General features: G+C 38.5%; 1 protein-coding gene across 4 annotated transcripts in view; it reads left to right on the top strand.

Annotated features, from left to right (window-relative positions):
- arhgef10la (Rho guanine nucleotide exchange factor (GEF) 10-like a) overlaps positions 1–25,173 on the top strand; it is a 105,988-nt gene that overhangs the window by 47,018 nt on the left and 33,797 nt on the right. For all 4 annotated transcript variants that reach the window (XM_055160699.1, XM_020940250.2, XM_055160698.1 and 1 more), the window contains 2 exons: positions 1,718–1,818; positions 11,274–11,395. In XM_055160699.1, the coding sequence (XP_055016674.1) occupies positions 1,718–1,818; positions 11,274–11,395 (223 nt within the window). The remainder of the gene's footprint in view (positions 1–1,717; positions 1,819–11,273; positions 11,396–25,173) is intronic.

The raw sequence follows: 25,173 nt of genomic DNA, 5'->3' as shown, positions 1-25,173 counted from the left end.
ATCGTCCCTTCTCTGTCTTTGGCAAATTGCTTGTGCTATATTTAAGCCCTGAATGGTATGAGCGACTTTGCGTCTTCAACTTGTCAGAAGAAGTTTGAGATGTCACTTCATTCGGCTGCCAGCTCTCTCTCTCAATCCTCTTTGTCTACATTTTTGAGGGGAAGAGGGGATGGGGGAAATTTGCTCTAGACAAAAACAAATGTGTCTAACTGCTCTTCAATGGTCTATTATGTTTAAAGGGATGTTTTTCGTCCAAATATGCATATTTGAAGAACATGGAGTGGATTTAACAGAACTCAATTCAAGGTTTATTATAATTATTCTTCCACTGTGCATTGCTCGGTGGCAGTCTGCCCAAGTGGTTAAGAGTTTGTAGCATTTGTATTCTACTCTTGCTTGCTTAATCCAGATATTCAAAGATATTTGGTATCTTGAAAAATACCTTAGAATTCTTAGTTAAAGTTTAAGGTTGTGTAACTTTTCTGGTGGAGGGTCCGTCAAATGCTTTTCTCCATTGAGATGTTATTGCATTGTCTGCAATGTTTCTCAGTGTGATATTAAGCCATTCTATCTTCATGGAGACCTAACTAGACCAAGTTTTTTCTAGGTATTTTTGAGATATAAAACCACCTGTGAGTGACACCCCTACTTGTTTGTCTGTGTCAGTCCTGTGACTCTTAAAGCTCAGAACTGCCAGTGTGCTCTTAAAACAGCAGAATGAATTAATTTTAACATCACAATTTTCTGTTATTTATTGGAGACTGGACTGTGTGCATGTTCACAGGTTGCAAATCCTTTATTATACTGACTTTTTTAATAAGAAAATTTAAAATGCTAAAATATGAAGTGGTACTTTATACTCTTTAAACTCTCTTTATGACTGTACACCTCTGCACCCCTTTAATTAACAGGTTGAAGTCAAAAGGTATTTCATTGACTAGTTTGCTATGATTTGTGGTTTATTGCACAATAAAATAAATGTTTTATTTCACTCCCAAAGCATTAGGGTGCCTTTGTAAACTTTTTGCCATTCTCCTGTATGGTGGATGGCAGGTGCACTCAGCATGAATTCATTATCGTCATAATGGATTCCTACTGTGACCTAGTTTTTGGGGTCGTTATTTGCGAGCCTACTGGGGATGTTTTGCAATTAAAAAACAGATACTTAAAAATCAAAGAATATTACAGCTAAGCACTGTGAACTTTTTTTAGGGATTTAATTTGAAAAGCCTTTTTAATACATGTAGCCTAAGGTAAAGCAATATTGGTGTAATTTAAACAAACACCTTTATATAACCAGTTATTTCAAGCTGTGTTTCTTCACATATTCAAACACATACATACATACATACATATATGCATACATAAAGTACATACATACAGTTAAGATCAGAACAACAATGACTATTTACTTTTAGGTAATTCTTGTTCAAATCCACTGGACAGACTATTTTATTTTATCTAGTCAAAGTGAGTACCGACTCATGTGTCAGCTCCCTTCCAGTGCTTGAAGGTTTTGTATAACAATTATAATTTCTTTAATGACTGCTAATTTCCTCTTAATTTTCTACTTATTGTGCATATTTTCTCTCCTTTGGTACAATCTTTTTATTTTTAAAACCAGAACACAGATGTACAACAAACAATTAAAATGTTTAATACAATTACTTCATTGTAAAAGTATATGTTCCTAAACTCCTCCCTTCTCCTTGTTCAGGTCTGGGCGCCCTGTCAGCTTCATGGTCGTGTTCAACACTCCAAACCCCCTGAGTAAGATCTCCTGGGTCAACCGGCTGCATTTGGCCAAGATCGCACTGCGTAAGTACAACACGAGCATGATGTAACCCTCTGAAATGTTTAAGTCCAATGTTCAGAGGCATCATCAGCATGCACCATCTGACTTCAGCTAACATGTTGACCCAACCTCTTTGACCTCCAATTAATACCTAAGAGCAGCTTAATTAAAGTTTATTTAGTTATACAAAGAAAGGTTGGCCATCTAAGATCAGTTCAAGTTTAAGAGTGAAGGAGAAATCAGAGGCGTGGACATTATTTGATGATACCAGTGCTCAGATGTTGCCCAGCAGGGAGCAGCACAGGCTTTTTTTTTCTGCAGCCTCAGCCTTACATGCTCTGGTTTGACCTTAGCTTTGCACTCTCTCTCTGCTATTATTAAGTAGCACAAGGAATGAAAGACCTTTGTGCTTGAATGATAACCTCTGTCCACTTTGCACTAGGTAACAAAACTTCAACCTTTTCCATGTTCCTTCTCTCCACCTTAAAAAGAACACAATTTTTGGGGTTCAGTTCCATCTATTTCAGCAAACTGCTATAGAACATACTGATTATGGCTTCATTCTATGATGCCTTTTGAAAGTATTTTGAGCATCACTGGTCAAGATAGTAGGCAATACAAAACTCACCTCTGTTCATGGAATATGAGTCATGGCACTAATCAAATTTAACCCACTGAAATAAATTGGTACTCTAAGCAAATAATACAAAAATACAATAATGTGGTTATATAACTTGTAGTATAATGTATTGTGTTGTGGTTTTATACTTAAACACTCATTTATAGTAGAAATGTTCAAACAAACAAAAAATTCATACGTTTTATCGTGAATCTTCTTCTGATCTTATTAATAGTATTGGTAGCAAAAAATACAACTCCTCAATTGACAAAAAAAAAAAAAAAAAACTACTAAAAAGCCACTTCAAAATAGATAAAACATCTTCGTACATCACATTTTTAAGTACCTTTGAAAATCTTGCCTTTTCCCTAGTTTCTGCATTTTTGGCTCGTTAAGCAACAAATGTGCACCGTCTAAACACTGTGTTCTCTTTTATCCCAGTGCTGTCAAGAATCTTCATCAACCTGTTATTTTGTTTTAAACCATGAGTAATTTTGTTCAATATGCACCTCGCAGTTGGTTTGGAAATAGACAGTTTGGCCTCAACATGGTATTGCATTTTTTAAAAGACAATTAATGCACATGGGGAGCACGGGCGGAGATTGTTAATGGTATGCTTGTTTTTTTTTTACTGAAATATACAGCCAGTCTTCGGTCTGTTAAACCATTCTGTTTAAGCTGTTTTAAGAGTTTAGCCTTTGGACAAATAAATTGGGCTCTTTCTTGTGTTAAATGGCACTGAGTCTGTCTTGTTCATGAAATCAAAGCTGAAAGTCATTTTAGGTTGTTTTTGAAAATGAAAATAAAATAAAATCCATATCGATCAAAATATAGCAAAAATATTTCTTTTTTGCCAAAGTGCTCAGTCCTAATTTCACTAATTTTGGTGTTACACTTCCCTTTGAATCAAGTTTGTTTAATATTTATTAGACCCTCTTGCAAGACCTTTAGTGGCTCCATATTTCTGATCACTTCTGATTAGCGTCACTTTTGTTGCCTTCTCTGTAAACACCTTTTAAATATCGAAGAGGCTTCTGTTTTCTCCCTTTTTGATTCTCTAGTTTGGCTCATTACCAAACCAGAAAACGCCCACTACCACACAGCCTTGCATTCTCTCTCATACATCTGGGCTGTTTCATGGCCTGAATACAGAGGTGCACAAAGAGGAACATTGCACATACGGCAGAGCTCTCTGACTGCGCGTGTGGCTGGTGTCAGAGTGGCATCAAAAACAGGCAGCACAGAGCATGCAGCGTGCAGGTGGTGAGGCAGAGCATACCTAGCCTTTCATTGTTGCTCACACCTTTATCAGGGACACAACACGCGTACTGATGAGGACAGCGCCGTGAAACCCACCCTCCCTGATGGAAGCAGGCGACATTCAAAAATCATGAAAGTGCTGCATAGGTAGCTTCAGTGAGCGTTAGACACATCTAAATTCCACATATTTAAATGGGATTAGACCACATGCCTAAATGTGGTTCCTGGAGATAGCACACGTGTGTAGCAGATAGGAGCAGACACAGGGAGAGAGCATCTAGTTAAAAGCAAACTATGGCGCTCGACAGTACCGCTCGCCTCGAAGCCTGCAGCAGTTTTGGAAATCAACATTCCATTCATATTTGCCATATAATTTTTGAAAATGTATATTAAGAGTAGCTGGCTAACCAGCTATCTGGTAAATAATGTCCCCAACACAGTAGTTTTTAGTCTCAAAAATCTTAAAATCTCACTTAATGTTTTAATAACTGATATCGGGAGATGGTTGTTAATAAGAAATGACTCCAGACCAAGTCCCAACATCTAAACATGGCTGCTCATTCAAATCAATGGGCAGAGCTAAATGACACAGGTCTCCAGATTAGCCCAAGTCAGCTAGATGGCTCTCTGCCCATTGACCATGTGCAGTAGTGCTCTTTTTAAATGCACGTGAGCATGTGCAAGGAGCGCGGTCTCATGTATCACGTGACCACTTTAACCAATCAGAGCGAGAGTGGAGCAGAGCGGAGCTGGAGCTAATGATTAACAAGCTGTTTTTAAGACAACTGAAAAATTTTGATCTTAGAAAAAGTTTATGATCCAAAAATAGGTTAAAATCCGACCTTTTTGAAAACTGCAGGTGCCCTGTTAGCTGACTATGACAGCTACTATGACAACTCAACACAGTTCTAAGCTAGCAATATCCTATCCAGTTTTTTTAATAGATCCATGCTCTAGACCCAGGTGGATAGATGCTTGAAAGAAGTGATTAGGATGCTCCACTTCACATGCTAAGCCTCGTATAAGCCAGTTAAAAGAGGTACCATACATATACCTTTATTCTAATTAGGAAAAAATGGGCATGCATATATAAATATATGAGTTCTAAGTACAGAAGATCTATTTTGAGAATGTAACAGAGGAGAGCGACATGTCAATCACTGGGATCCCCTTTGGTCTCTGGAGTAGCCGGAGAGAGCACAGTTACATCCCTGTACAGATGTCAGACTATGACCTTTATCCTATAGAGAGAACACATTAAGCTATAAGACGATTTATAAAATCATGCTTTCACTAACTTAGAAAAAGTTTCAGAAACAGATTCTAAACAAAATTATGAGTCTTGTGTTGTTTAGTTATCATGTAACTGATTAGCCACATACAGGTTTTTGGGCAAAAATAATGGATAGACTCTCTTCTGGAACCAAGTATTGGGTGTTCACTGTTGAGCCCCAAACATTGTGCATTCAGATCTTAAAAATATGTTGTATGGCTCAGTATATATTGCACAGATTATGGTAAATTACACTCAACATTGATGTAGTTTAACATTTGCTTATTTTTCTTTCTCACATTCTATAATATTATTTAGTCATGCTACTACAGCCTTTTTATAGGAATGTAGTAATTCTTGCCTCAGAGACGTCCAGCAGAGTTCTGTGTCTCCAACAATATTAAACTTGAAAGAGACAATGTGGGTTTAAGAGCAAGAGGATCTTTATTGAAGGGAAAGACTCGTATTTACTCTATTATTGATTCACTCATGTGTTAAGATGACTGACAGCCTGTATTTAAACTTGAGTTCAAAATTGTAATGTTTGAACTTAGTGGCAGCTTTTATGGCAGATTAATTGATGCTTTCTTTCGACTTTTGTTGGGTCTGACTTAAAACCCCACCATTTATTTGAGCTGAATGATGATCAGCATTCTGGCAAATGGTGTAGCTTTCACTTTGGATTTGGTGAGTGATATGAATACATGACAATTATCCAGGGATATACTTGTAGTTATTAGAGCTTCATGCATATTCATATCCAGCAGCCCACACAGTGTTGGGCCTCTCCATCTGCAGTCTCGTGTACCTCATGAGCTGAGGTTAATGGAAATGTTTATTGTGATTAGCTAATAAGAGCTGGGGCAGCATACACACAAACAGAATCATAAAGCCATTTACTATATTCAATGCAAATGACAATGCTCCAGGAAACTGACCTGGTACATACGAACTGTTACGACATGCACAATGCAAATAACAGAAAGCTCGGGCATTCATATTACATAGTGTATGTGTATGTGTGTATGTGTCATCACAGAGGAAGTATCAAGCAATTACAGCTGCTGCTATTAATGGACTTTTCAAAGTAACAACAACGGAGAAACTTTGAAAATATTTGCATCTTTCTTCCAATAAAAACTTCCTCTTTCTGACTGCCTGAAGTCACTCTGAAGTTCTGTGTACTCTACAGCGTATTGTCAAACTGCACAGGAAAACACAATCTTCCTTCAAATTCTTGCTTCATACATCACTGATTATAGTTTTAGAAGCTGAGGGGTGGTTTGATGGCATACATTGATTCCCTAGGGAAAATAGATCAGCCCCAACCTGGTCAGGATGACAATTACATGTTAATTGTATTACACCCACACTTTGCCTTTCCATTTAACCAAATGTAATTACAATAAGGGAGTTGTTGATTTAATTTCACGGATGGTGAACCGTCACTGAAGCTTCCTCGTCATCGCAGGCCAAGGCCGTCCAGTCTTGTGCACAGGGGAGACCTATAGCCCAATCAGCATTTGAAAGGCAACCAACCATGCTCTTGTTTAGTTTGAAATGGGTACCCTGTTCTGAAACGCCCCTGAATGGACAGTCGAAATAGATAATGTTCTCATGCATGATTTAGTAGTGAGTGATAAGACATCACAACACACATTTTCACATAACCAGCTCACACCACTCTCCACAGTTCATGACTTGTAATATCCAAGAGTGCTGCAATTCAACCACCATTTCTGCTTTGATTTTATATGTCTGCCTTTGCAGACTTCAAGTAAATTTCTACCTTTCTTTTTACAGTTTAATTTTAATTTAAGCTTTTGGCGTTGTTGTGTTTCTGTGATGAAATGTGATGAAAAATGACATCTCGACCTCATTTGTCACTAGGCGAAGCATGGATGTGCTTTAGTTAAGAGCCCATGTGTCTCTAAAGTGAGGCTGGGCTCTGTGTGCTGCTGTGCCAGGCCCCGGGCTCCGTTAATAACCCGGTGTGCCCGTGCATCTTTCATGTGTCTCTGACTGGCCCGACGCCTCCTGAAGGGGCCAAGTGAAATAGCCACAAGCATTGCCTAATTAATGGCCTTTCTCGCTTCACAATTAATTGCTGCCTACTCCAGAGTCCCAGGCCTTTCAAATCGGGTTAGAGCCACAGACTTTGATGGCTCTCACAAGAAGAAAATCATGTGAGTGAGCTGCCACAATGAACAGGGCTAAAGTGAGGGAATTGTTCAGGATGCATGCTTCTGTGGTCGCGCTGATGGAGGGGTGAGGCAGGGAGGTGAAAGGATGATTGAGACGAGCAATCAGCCCCACTGTGGAGCACAGGGGGCAGGCAGGGGGCTGCTGCCTGTGGTTAGCCTGCTAAGTGTGCTGATTTTCCCTGCTTTTTCCCTTCACACATGGATCAATAGATGAGTGGAGTGCAGCTTGAGGTTGTGGCACGCCTCCTTAATCCACTGTGTGATAACCTGTGCAATAGCGGCATACACGGCTCTGGAGACACACGGCAGGAATTCAAAGTCCTCCCTGCCGCTTGAGCTTTGTGTGGGTTATGGGGGCTTTGGTCTTATTGGCCCATGGATTCACAAAGCGGTTGCTATGGTGACAGATATTTTGCATCCGTCGAAATAACTATTATCTTTCTGCTTTGTGTCGTCTTCTCAATAAAGTAGCTGAACAGATTCCTTTAGATAAGACTTTTAATATAAGCATTGTGCTGAACTCTTGCCCCTATAAAGGCGTAGACTCACACACTCCAGTTGCCGGGTGAATTTTCCCTTAGCCCTTAAATTAATCTGTCAGACGCTAAGATTATCTCGCTATCTCGCTGTGCTCAAACATGGGAAATGTTTATGATGAGTAAACATTATCAAGGATTTAATTAACAAATCCCACACTTGCATTGATCCATGGGAAATATCAATTGCACTGGTGTATTTAATTAGTCTATATCTCTGCTCTTTGTGTCACTGGGGTTGATAGAGCACCGTGCTCTGCAAATTAATCTTGATCAGCAAAAGACTTGAAACAAAAGCATGATTAGAATAAAGAAACAGAGAATCTTAATCTCACCACTTAGTATTCCCATCCCACATCTCGACGAATGCTGCTGTTGTGTATATAATTATTATACAGTACGGTGCACAGTAAATGACCTTTAGCTTGGGGAAACCTAGCATTCATGCTGTTTGCTTCTAATGAATGTTTAAATAATGACTACAAAACTACTGACATTTGGCTTAGGTGGGATATGTGTGGTTGCAGTAATAATTATATTAGAGAGATATTAATGCCAGATTCTATAAATTTTTCTATAGGTATTTTTCAGAAGATGTTATCAAATTTCCAAGTTAACTTAGAGGCACTGCTCTGTCTGAAGTTACTCGAATTAACCTTCAGTCTGAGCTTTGTTTTCACACAATCTGGCCATAAAAAAATTACTTTGTTGGAATTATAACAGCTGAGCTAAAACTGCACAGAAATTCACAAGTCACAATCTATCATCAGCCTACAGTAAAAAAAAAAAAAAAAAAAACTAAACAAAAACAAATCAAACACCAAAACTGGACAATAAACACTTACATTGACCATAGGCTCCTGAAAATTTGTATATTTTCTTAAGTTTTTACACAATCTAAAAAGTGCTTTGCTTATGTGTACATTGTGTCACCTTGGTAACACCTGAACAGTCTTTCATATACATACATGTTGCACGCATGCAATTCATGTTTTATAATTTCCAAATCAACAAGCAATAAACAACCACGCATGATGAAGGCTGCAGACACTGCTTGCGTGAGGGGCCCAGGGTGGTACTTGCAGTGTGTGTTGACATACTTTTACTCTTTGACACTAATTGGTGTAAACTGGAAACCACAGTAAGAAGCATGTCCTAAGCTCCAGCCTGTAATTACCTTTAGGGAGCTGACATAAATGTTTCTGAGCTCCCTTGTTGGTCATTCTTGTTTGTGCCAAATCCATCACAATGAGAATGTGGGTTGAATTGTAGAATAGAATTGCTTTTTCTGGGTTCTGTTAGGTTATTAATAAATTCTTTTTTGAGCAGATCTCAGTGAAGTACTCTTATTATCACAAGGAAGAACAGAAGAGTTTTTTATTTGTAGCAGACAGTTGGCAGCTGCAGCATTAATTAAAGTGTAGTGTGTACGTAATGTGTACGTAATCTTTAAATAGGTTTAAGATGGGTGGAGCGAAGATAATAACCTCTATATGAGTTTCAATGTGTTTTATTATAAATCTGGTATCAGTATTGGATGATTATTACAATACTTGTCATAGTCATTATTTGGTATTAGATTTAAACAAAAATCACTGGTATCCCCCATTACTACTGGGTTACATGTACACTGTCATTGTGAGATAGGGTCATTATCTTCATTGAGGTCTCTTACTTGTTCATGTTTGTCAATGTCTAGCTTGTATATTAGAAAAGTTATTTCTTACACTAAGCAAAAGTTTTTCTTTTTTCATTTACTGATTAAACATGGCCTGAAGACATTCATACACGCTCCAAACCCATTACCTTATCAAATAGGGCTATATTATTTACTTTTAGCAAATATGAATTCAGCCACAATATGAGTGGCAGTTCAGATAAGGGTAACTCAACATAAACATATGCAGTTATGCCACTCAATGCTAATTTGTGCAATCATGTAACTACATTCTGTCCATCCATTTCAATTTTTTATCTTTTCTCCATTCATTACTGGTTTTCATTTAATCATTTTTTTTTGACAAATTTAGCTGAAGCAACGATTGGGCCCAGTTGGAATACTATTACATATGCTAATCTAAAAATTATCCAAAGAAAGATGGTGATTACTCAGAGGTAATGAAAATCACCAGACCTGCCGTCTCACCTGCAAAAACTTGCCCTCAATTAAGCCCCTCTGTTGAGTGACCTGCGCACCTCTGGATCCAGGCAGGCGCTGAGGCTGGGAGAGAGGCCGCCCACCCCAAAGTTAATAATTCACAACTGCCACACTCCGAGTGACTGTAAATACAAATGACTACATTATTTATAGGTTTATCATTATCCGTCTCATCTTGATCTGATATATAATGTAGATGAGTGCGTTTATGTCAGCAATAGATTTATTTTACACTGCACTTAATGTGATGTACCTGTAATAGTATGTAATTGCATTGCTCTGTAGGTTACAGTAGTGGTTAAGAGTTTGAGGCTTCTGGTAATTAATGTCATAGGAACAAGGAATCAAGTGTAGTTTAAAATAAACAAATAAATTCCATACATAAATAGAATTATTGCAAGGATGCATGCACTGTAATACATTTGTGCAAATCAGACCTTTAAATTTGCACATTTACTTTCAGAGCAGAGGCACAGAGTAAAAGTTTCTATGCCACTCTGTACTTTGGAAAGTCACAAGTAAGAAGTGACAATATTATGTAATTCAATTAGCATTTACATTTGGCACAACATTTGGCACAGCAGGAGCCTTATAAAGTTTTTCAGCACTTAAAATGAAAAAAAGGATTTACTTTTTCATTTCTCTGTGTTCTTATTCTTGTTATTATAAACTACAGTACTGCCTTCTTTACCCAGTCTGTGTGTAGATATGTCACTGGTGTCCCCAATCCAATATAATTCTTCAATGAACTATTTTTCAGTATATTTGTTAGTACCACCTGCCACTAATGTGACTAAAGCATACATTTTCATTATCGTCCGTTAGCTTCTGAAGTGTGACAGGATTACTAAATCACATGCATTGTTTATACTATTAAAACTTTGATTAAAAATGCCACTGTGGAGATGGAGTGCCATGTATGTTAGAAATTTCCTGTGTAGCATGTGTGTATGCAAGTGCCCACACAACAAAACTAACTAAAATAAAAAGTAAGGTCTGGAAGGTTTATTCATTTGATTTTGTTGTGATAATTAATCTTTATATTATTACACCCCTGGTCCATTCTGACACCTGGCCCCAGTGACTTGTCATGGGTGCACCTAAGGCTACCAGTCGTATGTGCTGAGATGGTGCATAGACCAGGGAGCCCATTATTATAACTCAAATCCAGCAGTAGCATTTCCCCTGCTGGGGCCTACGCTCACTGTTGATTAAGTGCAGTCTTAATCACTGCCGAGGTCCTGAGTTGGCAGGATTTGGCCTTGCCTCCTTCTATGGGGAGTGATTATAACATTCACACGCTCATGATGCCTTTCATTTTGCATACCGCAGGTGGCTAATGTTTGATTACATGTTCATGCTAATCATATATTATTCAAGTAGTTCACGTTGGTCAACCAGCACTAACAAACTCTGTCTTTGTTGTAGGGGAGGAGAACACACCAGGCTGGTTATGTGGAGAGGATGAAGGGAAAACAATGCCGCCATTTTGGTATCCACTCTTGGCCTGCCACATGCCTGTATATGCAACAAAGTCACCAGAAAGAAAGGTATGGAGTTTTTGCAGTTTGATCCATGAATGATTAGTGATCAGTTCATCAGTTAAAGTGAAATGCAAAAAAAAAGAATCATTCACTTCACAGTATATAAAGTTATTTGGGGTTTAAATATGCAATTTTTAACAGATGATAAAGTCTATACCTACATTTATCAGTGAAATTCCAAATGAAGTCTTAATCCTTGACTAAAACAACAACAAAACTAAAAAGCAGCATCTGACTGCCGCTGTAATGTCTTTATATAATTTGGTTTATACAATAATTTTGAGTGAATGGAATAGATATTTACAGATGCCTTCTTGTTGAGAGCTGCTATAATTTGCTGTGAGATCAAAAGATTGTATGGTCGGTAATGATCATATTTCTTTTTCAAACAGCCAATTCACTGTGTTTTATCTGAATCTTTCTTTAGTTACCGCTTTTGTTGGGGACGAGTGCAATTTAACACCACCATTTACCCTTCATTACTATAAAAGTGCAGTTGATATGCTCTAACAACTAAAAATACACACTCTAAGGATTGCATCAGTCGAAATTACCAGGCGATATGAATTACAAGGTGACACAAGACCAACTCCTTAAGATGCCGGCTGAAGATTCAAATCAATACAACTTGTAAGACCTGGTGCGAAGTAGACTAAGAGGTTTGGAAGTCAGCGGAAATGGTCTAAAATCAATTTGTGGACGCTGAAAGATGATATTTCCTGGCACATTCTCTATTGCTTTAATGTGGTTACAGGTCTTTCGGTGGAAGGTGGGGAGGAGAGCCAAATTACCATGGCCACCAAGGGAGGATGTTATAAAGTGATCATGCAATTATCTTAATGGCTATGGGACACCCAAGCATAAATCAATGTTCCATCATTAGATTAAGACCTATGCACCAACTGGTTGTCTGCTAGCCATCCTGTGCTAGATAAAGGTGAGGGGAAACGGCATATGGAAGTGCAGAAAGTGTAGCTCCGACATGATGGGAGCAAATTTCCCAGCAGACCTTTCCCTGCGTTCCAGGGCACCCTGTAAAAATGTGTTACACCTGGCTGGAAGCGGAGCCAAGTCAATTAATATACTTAGTGCCAGTGGGAGGTGGCAGTCTCCAAGGATCTGCTCCTCAAACAAACAAATGAAGCACCTGAGTGTGCAGTGAAGGGCACAGCAGCTGCGTCACTCACCAAGATGTTTTTGGCGAAAGTGCTTCACACATATGTTTTATCTGAAGGCTTTCAAAGAATGGTGCATGTGCATTATGTCCTTGGTTGTGTCTATGGTTACGTATACATCAATATAATATAATATGTGCATTGTAAAAAAGATGCTGTCCTATTTCTGCATAGTGTAATGATGTGTTTTTGATATAGATTTCAATTGGAAAGTGTCAAGGAATGAAGATGTGAAAGTACCAAAAAATACAAATGAGGCACTTTGACCCAACTAAATTCTCATTTGGACAGGTATTAAGACAGAAAGAAAACAGGACAAAGCAGGAAACAAAATCTGTATTGACTTTTGAGCAATTCACTTTCTATTGAAAATGAGGTTGCAATATTTTTATTGTAACAACCGTAATTGGAAGGTATGAACTTCACATTATGTCTTCCCCATTTTAATGTTATTCTGAACCCAAGAGGTGTGTCACAAATGTAGTAAGGAGATTGGAGACATTTGGAGAAATTGTCTGAACACACACATTTCTGAACACTTCATGAATTGAACCACATTCTTTTTCTAGTTTGCACTCTTTACAATATACGGCATTTTATGCATGGATACATACACTTGAATTTTAATATATTTTGAGTGCACATCAAAGAATAGGCATGTGATATGAATTGGGGCTGAGGTATTAGAAAGCCGAAGAGGTAAACAGTAGTAGTTTTTGACTAAAGAGAAGGTAGCATTAAACGGAGTGACTTTAAGTCCTTCATGCAGAGCAGACTGTGATTAGGGGCTTAACTCTGCAGCAGTGACTCTCCCCTTCTCCCTCACCATGTCTACTTTTTTGCTTTAGCCACAGCCTTTGGGATATATACGCCTCTGTGCGCCAAAGCTCCATAGCATCTTCCACCCGCTCGGAACCGCTACTCCTGGCAGTCTGACTTACAGTGAGTAGAAAGGATGAAGAAAAGAAGGGAAAAAGAAATCCCAGATTAAAAGAGATGTGGCCGCAGGGTCTTTAGCCATTTCTGACAAAAAGGCGAGTTGTAAAGCAGCAGAGCATGAGTATCCCGTACAGGTCACCTAAGGGAGCTGAACTGGCCCGCTGACAGTGTGCCGCACCCCTGAGTCTGCGGCAGAGGGGGGTCGTGGGGGAATCTTGTTAGGGTTGCAGATAAAGCTTATCACAAGTAGAGTGCATGGAAAAGAAAGACTATAGTCGAACTTAAAGGCTTTGAAGCCCTTTAAACAAGGGGAAAATTTGACTTGTACAACATTGTAATGGCCAATGTTGATAGGCAAGAAAGTTCTTTGTTTTTGAAGTAAGTTTCCCACTGGTATGAAAATACTAAGAATAATTTGATAATAATTAACGTGTTGTGAATACCCAAAATTGTCAACATAATGTTGGTAGGTACAGATATCAGAGGGTGCATCCCTACTTTGTGGCTAGATTTATAGGTCTGACATTATTACCAGTAGTAATGGGTTGTAATTTTATGATTGATTTGTATTTGTGTGAGAGAAGACCAAAGTAGATACACGTATTTCCTCTGTTTTATAAGCATTAGTCTGATTGACAATTGAGCAATGATCAAAACCATTAAAAGACATTCATCCCATGAAAGGGTTCCTACTGAAAATGACTCTGAACCAATTTGATAAACATCCCTTCACAAACAGCCCTATTTTGGATAATAGCACATTACAACTATCTATGCTTGAAGAATCTGCTCACGCTCTGTTCCTCTGCCCTCTTCGCTGTTGTGAAAGATGAAACAGAGCAGGTTTGGCAGTTGGCCCAAGGGGAGGTGCTAAGGTGGATGGGTTAAGGGATTAATAGGAGATACTACTTCAGAAATGGTTACAGCTTAACAGCAATCTTCAAGGAATAATTACCCACTAAACGCAACGGTTGAAATCGCTCTGCGTCAATGTCCAAGCTGAGTATTTGAAGTAAACTTGACATTTATACCCATAAAAGTCTTCAGAAATCTGTAATAAATGAAGAAAACACTCTCTTCCTGAGGACAAGTTTGTTAGAAGTTGCATTTTGTATTCAGAGGTGGATGGAGGATGGAGTAAATTGTCAACACTTAAGCACTCTCTCACAGACTCTCAGTTGGTAATATCCTTTTGTTTACCTGTGATCTGTCCACACTAAACTCACTTGGGAAACTATAATTTCCCCAAATAAGACCTATGCCCAATACCAAGAAATCCTTAAGTTGTACTACTATTGTCGTATTGCTCTACCATTATAATATTGCTATAAACTACTGAAAAGCTACTTAAATACCCATTATTATTAAATTGATTTTTTGTTGTAAATTATACAACAAGTAGTTGTTACTGTAATATATTACCCTCAAAGAGATTTTGTCCTCATAATTGTACTATTCATTGCTTTTACTACACTTGGATGTGTTGATTTTTACTTTATATTTTAGCCAGTGTCCTCTTTAAAAGTAGTCTATTATATATACTTGATTCACTCTCTGGTTTTCAGTGGCTTTATAATGCCCATGAAATATTTTGCTGGTATTATGATTATATGCTATCTGGTCAGGATTTATTTCATTGTGGCTCTGCAAAAGGTTGATTCTTGACTCTGGTCTTGACATTCAGATTGTGGTGGTGCTATGTTTTGTCAGAGTGGATGTGGATTCCTAGTTATAAAATAATTCATAAATGAAACTACTCTAAGTCTGCAAAGCACTTTTACTTGTGCGACACTAAATGGCGCTTTAAGATGGGAGGCTACAAAGAGTTAGAGAATAGGAAAGGGGCATGTTTCCAGACTGCGTTTATGAGGCATTAGGCTGTGACAGGGCTGAGGACGACTGCTACGCCAGAGCTCTTATAATACCTCAGGGATTTCATCACGTTTGCTTTGAAGTGCAGAATGACAAACGGGGAAGGGGTTTGGGCTCCCTTTCTCTTTTCTGAGAGGATTTGCTTCTCTGTCTCAGCTAAGAAAGGCGCAAAGCCCGCACAGGTTTTACACTTAAGACTCTTTACTAGTTTATGTAGATCAAGCATCATCAACATTAGTTTTATGTAGACTTAAGTGAATAAACCACACTGTACAAGTGAAGTTACCATAAATAAGTTGTTTACATAGTTAGAACATAACCATGAAAGGAGAAGGTAGACATATGCATGATATTTTTGGGTGCTCTTACAGTTTTATTAGAAAACAAAGTGAAGGAGGGTGGACCGCACTAATGCAGCCAACCTGCTTTCATCCCAAAGTGTCATGACTCTATTTTCTAGGCTTGTGATTGACAACAAACTTTATCTTTATATGCAGACAGTGAGCAACTGTCAGATTTTTTTTTTTTTTTCATAGTGCTTCTTTTACAATATAATCTGTGGTGAAAAATTGGCATATTCTTTTACCTAATAAAAGTTGGATATCCTAGATTTAATTTTAGGATATTGGCAGAATGCATTCTTTACCAAAAAATAATTACTATTATTATTTACTGATAAAATGTTCTGGGAATTTTTTTTTTTTCATATCTGATAGTAGTACTTGTTGGTGCAGTAGCAATAGTAGATTATGTACACGCTATAAGAAAAAATATACTTTTAATTATAAATAACAGAAATAATAGTAATACATGATATTAGTACCAGTTGTAGCACTAGCAATATGTACACATAAAAAACCTCCTTTTTTTTAACAATAAATCATAAAAATATGAATAAACACTTTCTTCACACTTTTGTATTGTGTACTAACCGTACTTTTGCAGCAGCACTTTTACCTCCTCCTGTGCTCTTTGTATGGGACGTGGCTTAAAGCGCGCCACTGCTCCTTTGATTATTGGCCTGTTTGCAGGATGACTCAGGCTTCGGGAGCATGTTGTTCGTGTCAGACGTGTTCTGTGTGTCATCCATCTTCCCCGCTGATGGACTGATAACTGAGGCGCATTGTGCGTCGGACAGACTCATGAAAGTGACTTGAAAATGTGCTTGTTGAGTGGTTTCAGTAGAGGTGCTAACTGCATCGTTGCATGGCTATGTTTCTTACAGCACTGTGTGGAAAACCACACAGCGCTATTATTAGCTATTACAGAGAAAAAAAGGAGACAGCAGGGGAAGTTGTGCATTTGTGTGGGACATTCACATGTGGCTAAATGGATTACAAGTAATAATAATCATTACATGAATGCACATTTGTGCAGTGCATATATTGTTGTTATCATTTTGATCATAATGTTTTTCACCTGAACAGCGTTTTTTATGTGTCACAAAATGTGAGGGATGAGCAATAAACTGGTGTTAGTATTTGTGATATTGGAGGATGGTTTAATACATTGGTGAAAATTCCAAATATATCTAGCAATATATTTTTTCTACATATTTTTGGTCTTTCTAATAGAAATATGAACGGAAATTAAGCTAAAACGTATCATAACGGACAAAATACATTCTGTAAATTTTACAGAATTTTATTGTATGAAATTCATTTGGGAGTCCCTGCTTAGACTGCTGCCCCCGCGCCCCGGCCCCGGATAAGCGGAAGAAAATGGATAGATGGAAATTCATTTGAAATTGCAGACCTTGTCAAAAATAAATAAATAAATAAAAATAAAAAACTATGCATTAGTTATCAACCCAAACAAGACAACCGATTAGGTATCAGATGGGAAAAAAAATCCATAGTGGATCATCCCTCTGAATGTCTATATAGCTTACAACATTCAACACATTCAACTACAAACTAAAACTATACAGAGCAGACACATGTTTCTTAATTTACTGTATATATATATTTTTGTCCTGTTATTGATAACATATACTATAGAATGTGTGATGTATAAATAGCCCTATAGTGGCTTGTTCATTATACATGTCGTATATTGCCTATAGCTCCGGCCTATGCACTGTATAGCCATAAATGCTCACTAAATATGAGGTAACTTGGTGATGCTTTTGGGGCATGAATCAGGGCTTAATGTAGCAAATAAATCAACAGGTTGTGACTGTGTTGTTAAATGCAGATACAAACCATTTCCATATGCCATAAAACAGCTTTTATGCTTTGGGGAAGAATTGCTCTGCACTCCCTGCAGTCGTTTTGCTATAGATCCACTATAAAATACTGTATCTCCACATCTATTGGACTTTATGAGCTATAGAAGGTAGACTTGAAACTGAAAATTAAAGCCTGAAACTCCGTTATAAACATTGGTTTATGGAAAAGGTATGGGATACATTTTCCTATAAAGTGATTTTAGAGTTCACAGAGGGCAGAGCTGTTTGGTATGCAGACTACAGATTGAAGTGTCAATCAACACGTGGAGCCTGACGTCGCTGGCTCTGATACCACCTGGCCCTTTTGGCCCATGACTTGGTTGTGAGAAACGGATCTCGACACACACGCACACGCATCCCTAACTGTCAGTGTGCACAGCCAAAGCTGGGGTCAGTGACAGCGCACAGCCCTGACTGCTCTACGCTCTGCACCAAAGAGTGCTCCTCTGGGAGGTCAGGCCTCAGGTCACCACCAAAAGTTTGGCATTTACGGAGACAACTCCAGCACAGTTGTGACAGTTCTTAACATCCTCACATGCACAAGATCAACCTACCACTCTACTGTTATCTATAGAGGCGAGTTTAGAGAACTGTTGTTCTAGCTATTTTACAATAAATTTAGTTATGTAGTTATTGAACTTTACTTTAGTTATTTGAATAAATAAGTGTGAAATTGTAAATACGGTGAAACTGTGTTGACTGAGATGTGTTTGAGATGTAGGGTAATATATGCAAACAGTCCAACTTTGTACAAATGCCAAAATCTTTTTTCTGTATGCTATTTTCATTTTATTTTGTTATTATGTTATTCATAAAGCTTTAATTGTTTAGCAAATCTGAACCCTGAATTTCAGGATACTCACAAATGCCTTCTCTTCTGTACTCTCTCCTCTTGTCTTGTCAGACTTGTGAAGCATACACTATATATTTAGCCTTCCTTTATTATACTCCCTGCCAACGGAGGGCAGTGTAAGGCCTGTCTAAAAGTAGCGCCCACCTACCACTTGACAACAGGGTCATTTGCAAAGGGCCTGATCTGTTGCTTTGACAGTTAACACACTAATTACAGGGAGTTATATACACTGCAGCAATGCCTCTCTGTCCAATCCTCCTACTATGGCCCCTGAATCGGTTCTATTTACTTGTCAAGATAGCAAAAGAAAAACGCAGAAAGAAGAGCTTGCAAATGTTAATATGTTATGGTGGTCACATTCCGCTATAGTTGTATGTTAAATAGACAACCGCTAACAGTTAAATAGCACCAGCTAAGAGACAAAAAGTCTCTCATTTGTGCCAAGCAATCTTGCTGTTGCATCAATACCTTCCCTCTGTATTCTGAGCTTTGCTAATTAGTCTTCTTGCTACTTGCTTTCAGGACACGGACAGTTACCTCTTTGCACGCTGCCTAATTTATCGCTCGTGGCCAGTGTGAAGAGATGTGAAATCAAGATGTCACTTCCTTTTACTCTTTTGTAAACTAGGTGTGAATGGGAATTTGCTTTTTATTTTGCTGTGGATATTTAGTAGTGTTTTGGAAACAATTTTGTGGTGTATGACTAAGAAAAACAACACTTATCACAGCGAGTTGTTAAATATTGTTTTACACACTACGAGGGGTAAAAGTCTAGCTTGTTCTGACAGTGTGAAATATTTGAAACAGTTCAGGCTTGTTTGTTTCTTCCTGTGCCAACCTAGCCTCTTTTGAATCACAATCCAAGGATTTAAAGGGGCAGATTTCACATTTGGGTAAATGTAGCTGCATGGTGAGAACACGGCTGGAACCACAGTTGTGCTGTGTGTCTGGACGCATTTCAAAAGTCCTGATTGGGCTACAAGCTTCTCTACAATAATCTTTTTAAAAACAGTTTTGAACATTCTTTGGTTTTATCCTGGTCTTACAGTTACTATTGGACATTGTTATAGCCACAGTATTTTAATACTGTAGTAGATCTTGCAATGGTGAAGATCAAGAGGAATATAAGCCTCTTAAACATGTCTGAATCAAAGAGATCTATTCAAAAAAATCTTTATTTTGCCAATGACCCATTTTATTTTTTAAAGGTACCATCTGCAGGTTTTTGTGATTATTTCTCACCAGTAGATATCAGATGTGAAACCTGTCCCCCCTTCCCCTCACCTGGCCTTTGTTCAATCTCACCTGTGCTCTCTGATCTTCTTTTGTCAGACCAAAGCTGCACACTATCAGACTCCAAGTATCAGTTAAGATTTAAGCACCAATATTTGAAGCTTTTTTCTTTTCATGTGTTTTCTTTAAACTTTACTCATTTCTTTACTCATTTCACCTGTGGAATCATTCTGTCAATGTTGTATGAATAATTTAATGCACATAAGCAACGTTTTCATCCTGGTGGTGGTAGAACTTGCATGTCTCTTGTGTCCAGTGTGTGGATATCTCTTCTCTTCCGGGGGATGGGTCGGCAGAGAGGCTCGTGTGATTGACTGCACAGAAAGCTTTGGCCTGTACTCTGCTGAACCCATTAATGCAGGGGCAGTACACAGCTTTCATTCAGCTCTGGCTCTGGGCTGTGTGTGTATGTGTGTGAAGGAGGGGACACAGAAAATTTGCATCACATTTGTTGGGCGTGTTGCAATCTCTGTACAAGGGGCGGTGAAGGACGAGGAAGAGAAATCTCAGCTATGAATATGAGTTTAGCGATGTCCTAGCAGTGTCAGGCCGTAGCTCTGAGGGGCGATATGCAAAACCTTCCCCCAACTTCATTCCACTTATTGCTGATATGATCTGTGATGTTGCCGCGGGAGACAGGGAATTATTACTGTACAGTCTGTAGATACTAAATGGGAAAAAATGTCCTTAGTCAGTTTTAATAAGAGGCAGATAGCCATATGATTTCACTCCTGGTCCTAACCTCCCCACTGCGGAATTTTCAGGAGTAAAAATCAGGTGTCTTGTCGGCGCGCTGGCACAGATGGTTTAATCTCATTGTCTTGACTTTGAATATTCTGAGCGTTACTCAGGCCTGGAGCACAGCAGGTGGTTGGCCCTTTGATCTTGGTTTGGAGATGCCGGGTGAATTTAAATCATGGAGTGACATCGTGGCTCCAAAATCACCCATGAAAACCGAGTTCCAACTTTGATCTCGTTGTCCTTCTGGATTAGTTTTATTAGGCTAGGATATGTATGCAAACAGACAATGCACAAACAACATTTTGCTCTCACCATATGTTTGTGGCCAGCTTCTTTCCAATTACCATTTTTTTCCTGTCATCTATAGAAGAATAGGCAGGCCCAAACATGAGGAATTGACAGTTTACTCTAGAAACAAAACACTCTTCTGAGGTGACACTATTGTGTGAAATGACTTGAAGAGAATGTACCCAATTCCTAACACGTACAGTATTTTAGCAAAATTTCAGTTAGAACAGACATATTGTAAATTGTATACTGTACATTTTATTTTCCGATAATCAGGAAGTTCATGTTAGCATGCCAGTTGTTGTTAGCTTTACTGTGACAGCAAAACACTCACTCACACTCGCACTAAAAAGTCTAAAGTATAAATTCATCTCAGTAAATAATTAGGCTGCATAACACCATAAGTTGGGCCGCTGCCAACCATTTAAAATCAACAGTTTTTCAAGTTTTTAAGACAAAAAATAAATAAATCAGGTACAGCATCTTTAACTTACACATTTCATATTGATATAATTGTTATTAGTTAGTCAAACTGGTGACTAGAGCTCAACAGTGACTTCTTGCCAGTTCCAGAAGTAAATTTCCCATTCACTTTTCCCATAGACCTTCAAAATTTAAATATTAAGAGTTCAAAGGCATTGCGGAGGCTAACCAGTAAAAATCCTTTTTAAAATCCAAAATTCAGCTAAATGTTTTAATAATATGGCGGTTTTTAATTTTCAGAAACAGATTTCAAATAAAATGATAGGTCTAGTCGTCACTAGACACCACATAGCTAATTAGCTCTTAACAAACTTTGAAATTATTTAAAGTTTTAATATTATTATTTTAATATTTTCTTCTTTTTTTAATATATATTTCCAGGAAAGATAAGAGGAAAGATGGATGAGAAATTCATTTCCAGAACCAGGGGAGGGTGGTCACTGTTGAGCTCCTTTGTTCTGTTTTAGTTAAGAAGATACATCCTTTTTGTCTTTTTAATGGTGTGTCATTACTTCTATTGATTTCAACAAAAGGCTGTAAAACATTGATTTAGTTGAAACAAAGGCATAGATCTCCACTGCAAATGCTTCATGTTTCCGACCAACCGTATCCTCATCATATTAGCACTCATATTTTTGAGTGTCCAAAAACCACTATATAAATCTGATCCATTATCATTATTCTTATTATTATTATTAGCACTCATCGACAGTAGCACACTTGGTAGAGTGTTTATCCATTGATCTGAAGGTTGATGATTCATATCATATCAACATCAACCTGAATATCATTCCAGCTTCCCCCAGATGAATGCTGTTGTCTCCTTGGGCAAGACACTTAACCTACCTTACCCTCAGTGCAGTGGCGGCTGGGCAATAGAGAGCGCAAGTGTGCTGCACTCCCTAACTTGACCTAGATTAAAAAAATAAATAAAAATTATTTTGCATTAGGCTATTGTATATGTTTCATATTTTGTCTGAAATTGGCTGTGTATCCTTATAGACATATTTTATCATGTTAAATGTGCTCATATCACTTTATTTTAGTCATGTGTTTGCCCTTTGAGTTCGTGGGACTGGAGCAAACTCAATGGAGCTCTATGGAAGTTTTGAGAAAATTTGACGTCAGTACGTTGCTTCTGCCCATTACTTTACATAAGCCTGAAGGTCATCTTTGGGGCGCAGGGTCGGGGCGAACTCAAATCAAGTGATTGGTCTTCATAAACATTTATCACACACCGGACCTATTGAGATTCAGCTGCTCGCTCTCTCCCGCCTACCCCCATCTCTTCACTGGCGCCATCTTACTAGTATAGGCTTATGAATGGATAACAACAGAGCTGTGTGCTATACAGTTATGACGAGTTCAACTTCAAGTCATAGTGCGTCAGAGGAGCAGTTTTTAGGGAGTAATACGTCTTCACTTCAGCGGGACCCTTCTGCCAAGCAAGAAAAGAAGCATTAAGCTGGAATGAGTGCATCTGACTGTAGTGATATTCTACGACTCTTATTTTGATTCACACACTGGCTAGTGGCGGCTAGCTACTTTCACCTAAACCTCCACACAAGAGTGCGAGGAAGAGACACTGCTCATCAGACCCAGAGCAGTGGACACACAGACACAGACCTGCCGCCACGTCCCAGGGTATCCGCTGCCGCTGGGAACCAGGGCCCTAGCTTACTGCGCTGAGCCGCTGCCTGCTTCTTTCTGGGTGGAAAAGGTTCACCTGCGTATAGTGTGCAGAGGGCTTAATTCGACCTGGTGCCATCATAATATGGACTGGCTGTAACTTTCAGATTTGTGGACTCGGCTCCTTGACCTCACGTTGCGGACACGACTGGACTGGGACTTGGACCAGATTGGACAATACTATTGGACAACAATACATTTGTGGAGACAATGTCAACTGAACAGCAGATAGAGGATACACTCTGTTTCAGTCTTCTGGAGAAGGTAAGATGCTTGTTTTCATTGGGCAAATCACAGGTAAATAGTGCCTAAATGAGCTTGTGAGTGTGATGGAGCTACTCCGGTGTACTGCTATGTGCTGTAGAAGTGGCGCTGATGCCATGTGTTCATGTTGTGACCATAGCCTCTTATTGTAGTTTTACTGACGTTGTTGGGGCTGGTTGTGAGCGGTGGATCAGGTTGTACTGCTACATAAATACTGCATTTTGCTGTGCATTGTGGTTTGATTGTGATCAAACATAGTGCATGCGTAGGAAAGGGGACTGATGAAATATAGGACAAATTTGTTATATCAATTCAAGATATAGTTCAGCCAATAGTGACCAAGATGACTGCCTGTTTCTGGCATTTGTAATAATATTTTATACCCTATATATAATACATATATTTACAATATATTTTTAATTTATGTCTAGGCAACCCCCCAAAAATTATAACACCAATCGCCACCGCCTCAGTGCCTGCATACACTGGTATATGAATGTGTGTGTGAATAGGTGAGTGGTTCCTGAATGTAAATCACTTAGAGTGCCTTGAAGGTGGAAAAGCACTGTATAAAAATCTAACCATTTTTAAAATCAAATCTCAACTCACTTCACAAATCTTCACTTTGGTCTTCTTACAAGCTTCCTGTCTGATAGCTCCAAGCCCATGTCCTGTTACAGATACAGTACCTAGCTCTATCTCCTCTGTACATGTCCAGCTCCATCTGCCCTCTCTGACTTTATCTCCAAAACATCAGTCCCTCTCATGTCTCCCTTAATCCTATCCATCCTTATCAGTCCCACAAAAATCTCAGCATCTTTATCTTTCAGACCTCTTCCAAGTTTATGATCACGTACAGATGAAATAAATATTTTTTTCCTTCCACGATGTCTGTTTATTAAGTGGCAAGGGAACATTTTGTACTTTAAGTTGATGTGTTAAAATGGGGTGAGAAAGTATTTGAGGAAGTTACAGCTCTGTTCAGTTTTGTTTGATATGGTCAAGTCTAGTCCTGCTTGTTAAAAAGTTATTAGAATACTCCTAGAGCTTGAGTGTGTATTAAGCAGTGTTCATGGTATATAATATCATTAGCATCAGTAATATGCAGTTGGTCATGCTAATAATCCATTATAAAGATTGTGTTCACAGTATAGAGTATGATGGTGTAATTTCAGAGGCAGGACATGCAGGGACCTCACTGGAAATGCACTGTTTTTTGCATGGCTTAGAGTCCTTTAAACTGACAACACTCATGTCTTTCTGATCGAATAATGTCACAATTTTTTTCAAGCTTTTTGTGGCAGTTTTTGTTCCATTTGTATTGCCCCTGTAATTATTGACATTTTAACCATGAAAACAGGACAAACTACGTTAATGTTGTTTTAGTTGAAAATAAGGCAAAATCTACCACAGAATCCTCACCTGCCCTGCACCTCAATTTTAAACCATGGGCAGTTTAGAAAATAATGATGTGAACCCAACCTGTTTTGCATGTAATCAGTTTAAACCTCATAATTTTAGATTGCTGCATTATTAGCTACACTATCTTGCATCAGAGTTTGATAAGTTATCCCATAGAGTGCAATACCAATGTGTACCAGCGTGTCTAAGTAATTTGAGCTTGACCAGCGATTCAGTTTGTGCCTGTTTCTGCTGTAGCCTTAGGCAGTGGGGTTGCAGTGAGAAGGGAGAGCCTGCACCAGTCAATTACCAGTTAATAAACAGTGGAGGTTTTCTATTAGTGCTTGTTAGTGCGTGTAAAAGATTGTGGGTATGTGAAACCGAGAGAAAGTGCTGTGACTATGGAATTAGAAAAAAAAGTGCAGTCACATTCCCTGGGTAATACTCTGGAGCCTCTCTGTATGCAGGCTATTGATGTAGAACTGTGCTTCTCAAACTGGGACAATGGTCTGTTGGCAGTTCAAGTTATGATTCAATTTTGTTGATTCAGATCATT

This window comes from Boleophthalmus pectinirostris, unplaced genomic scaffold (genome assembly GCF_026225935.1).
Source record: "Boleophthalmus pectinirostris isolate CB_2022bp ecotype Guang Dong unplaced genomic scaffold, ASM2622593v1 HiC_scaffold_3, whole genome shotgun sequence".
NCBI classification, from domain to species: domain Eukaryota; kingdom Metazoa; phylum Chordata; class Actinopteri; order Gobiiformes; family Gobiidae; genus Boleophthalmus; species Boleophthalmus pectinirostris.
This window is presented reverse-complemented; position numbering and strand designations above follow the sequence as displayed.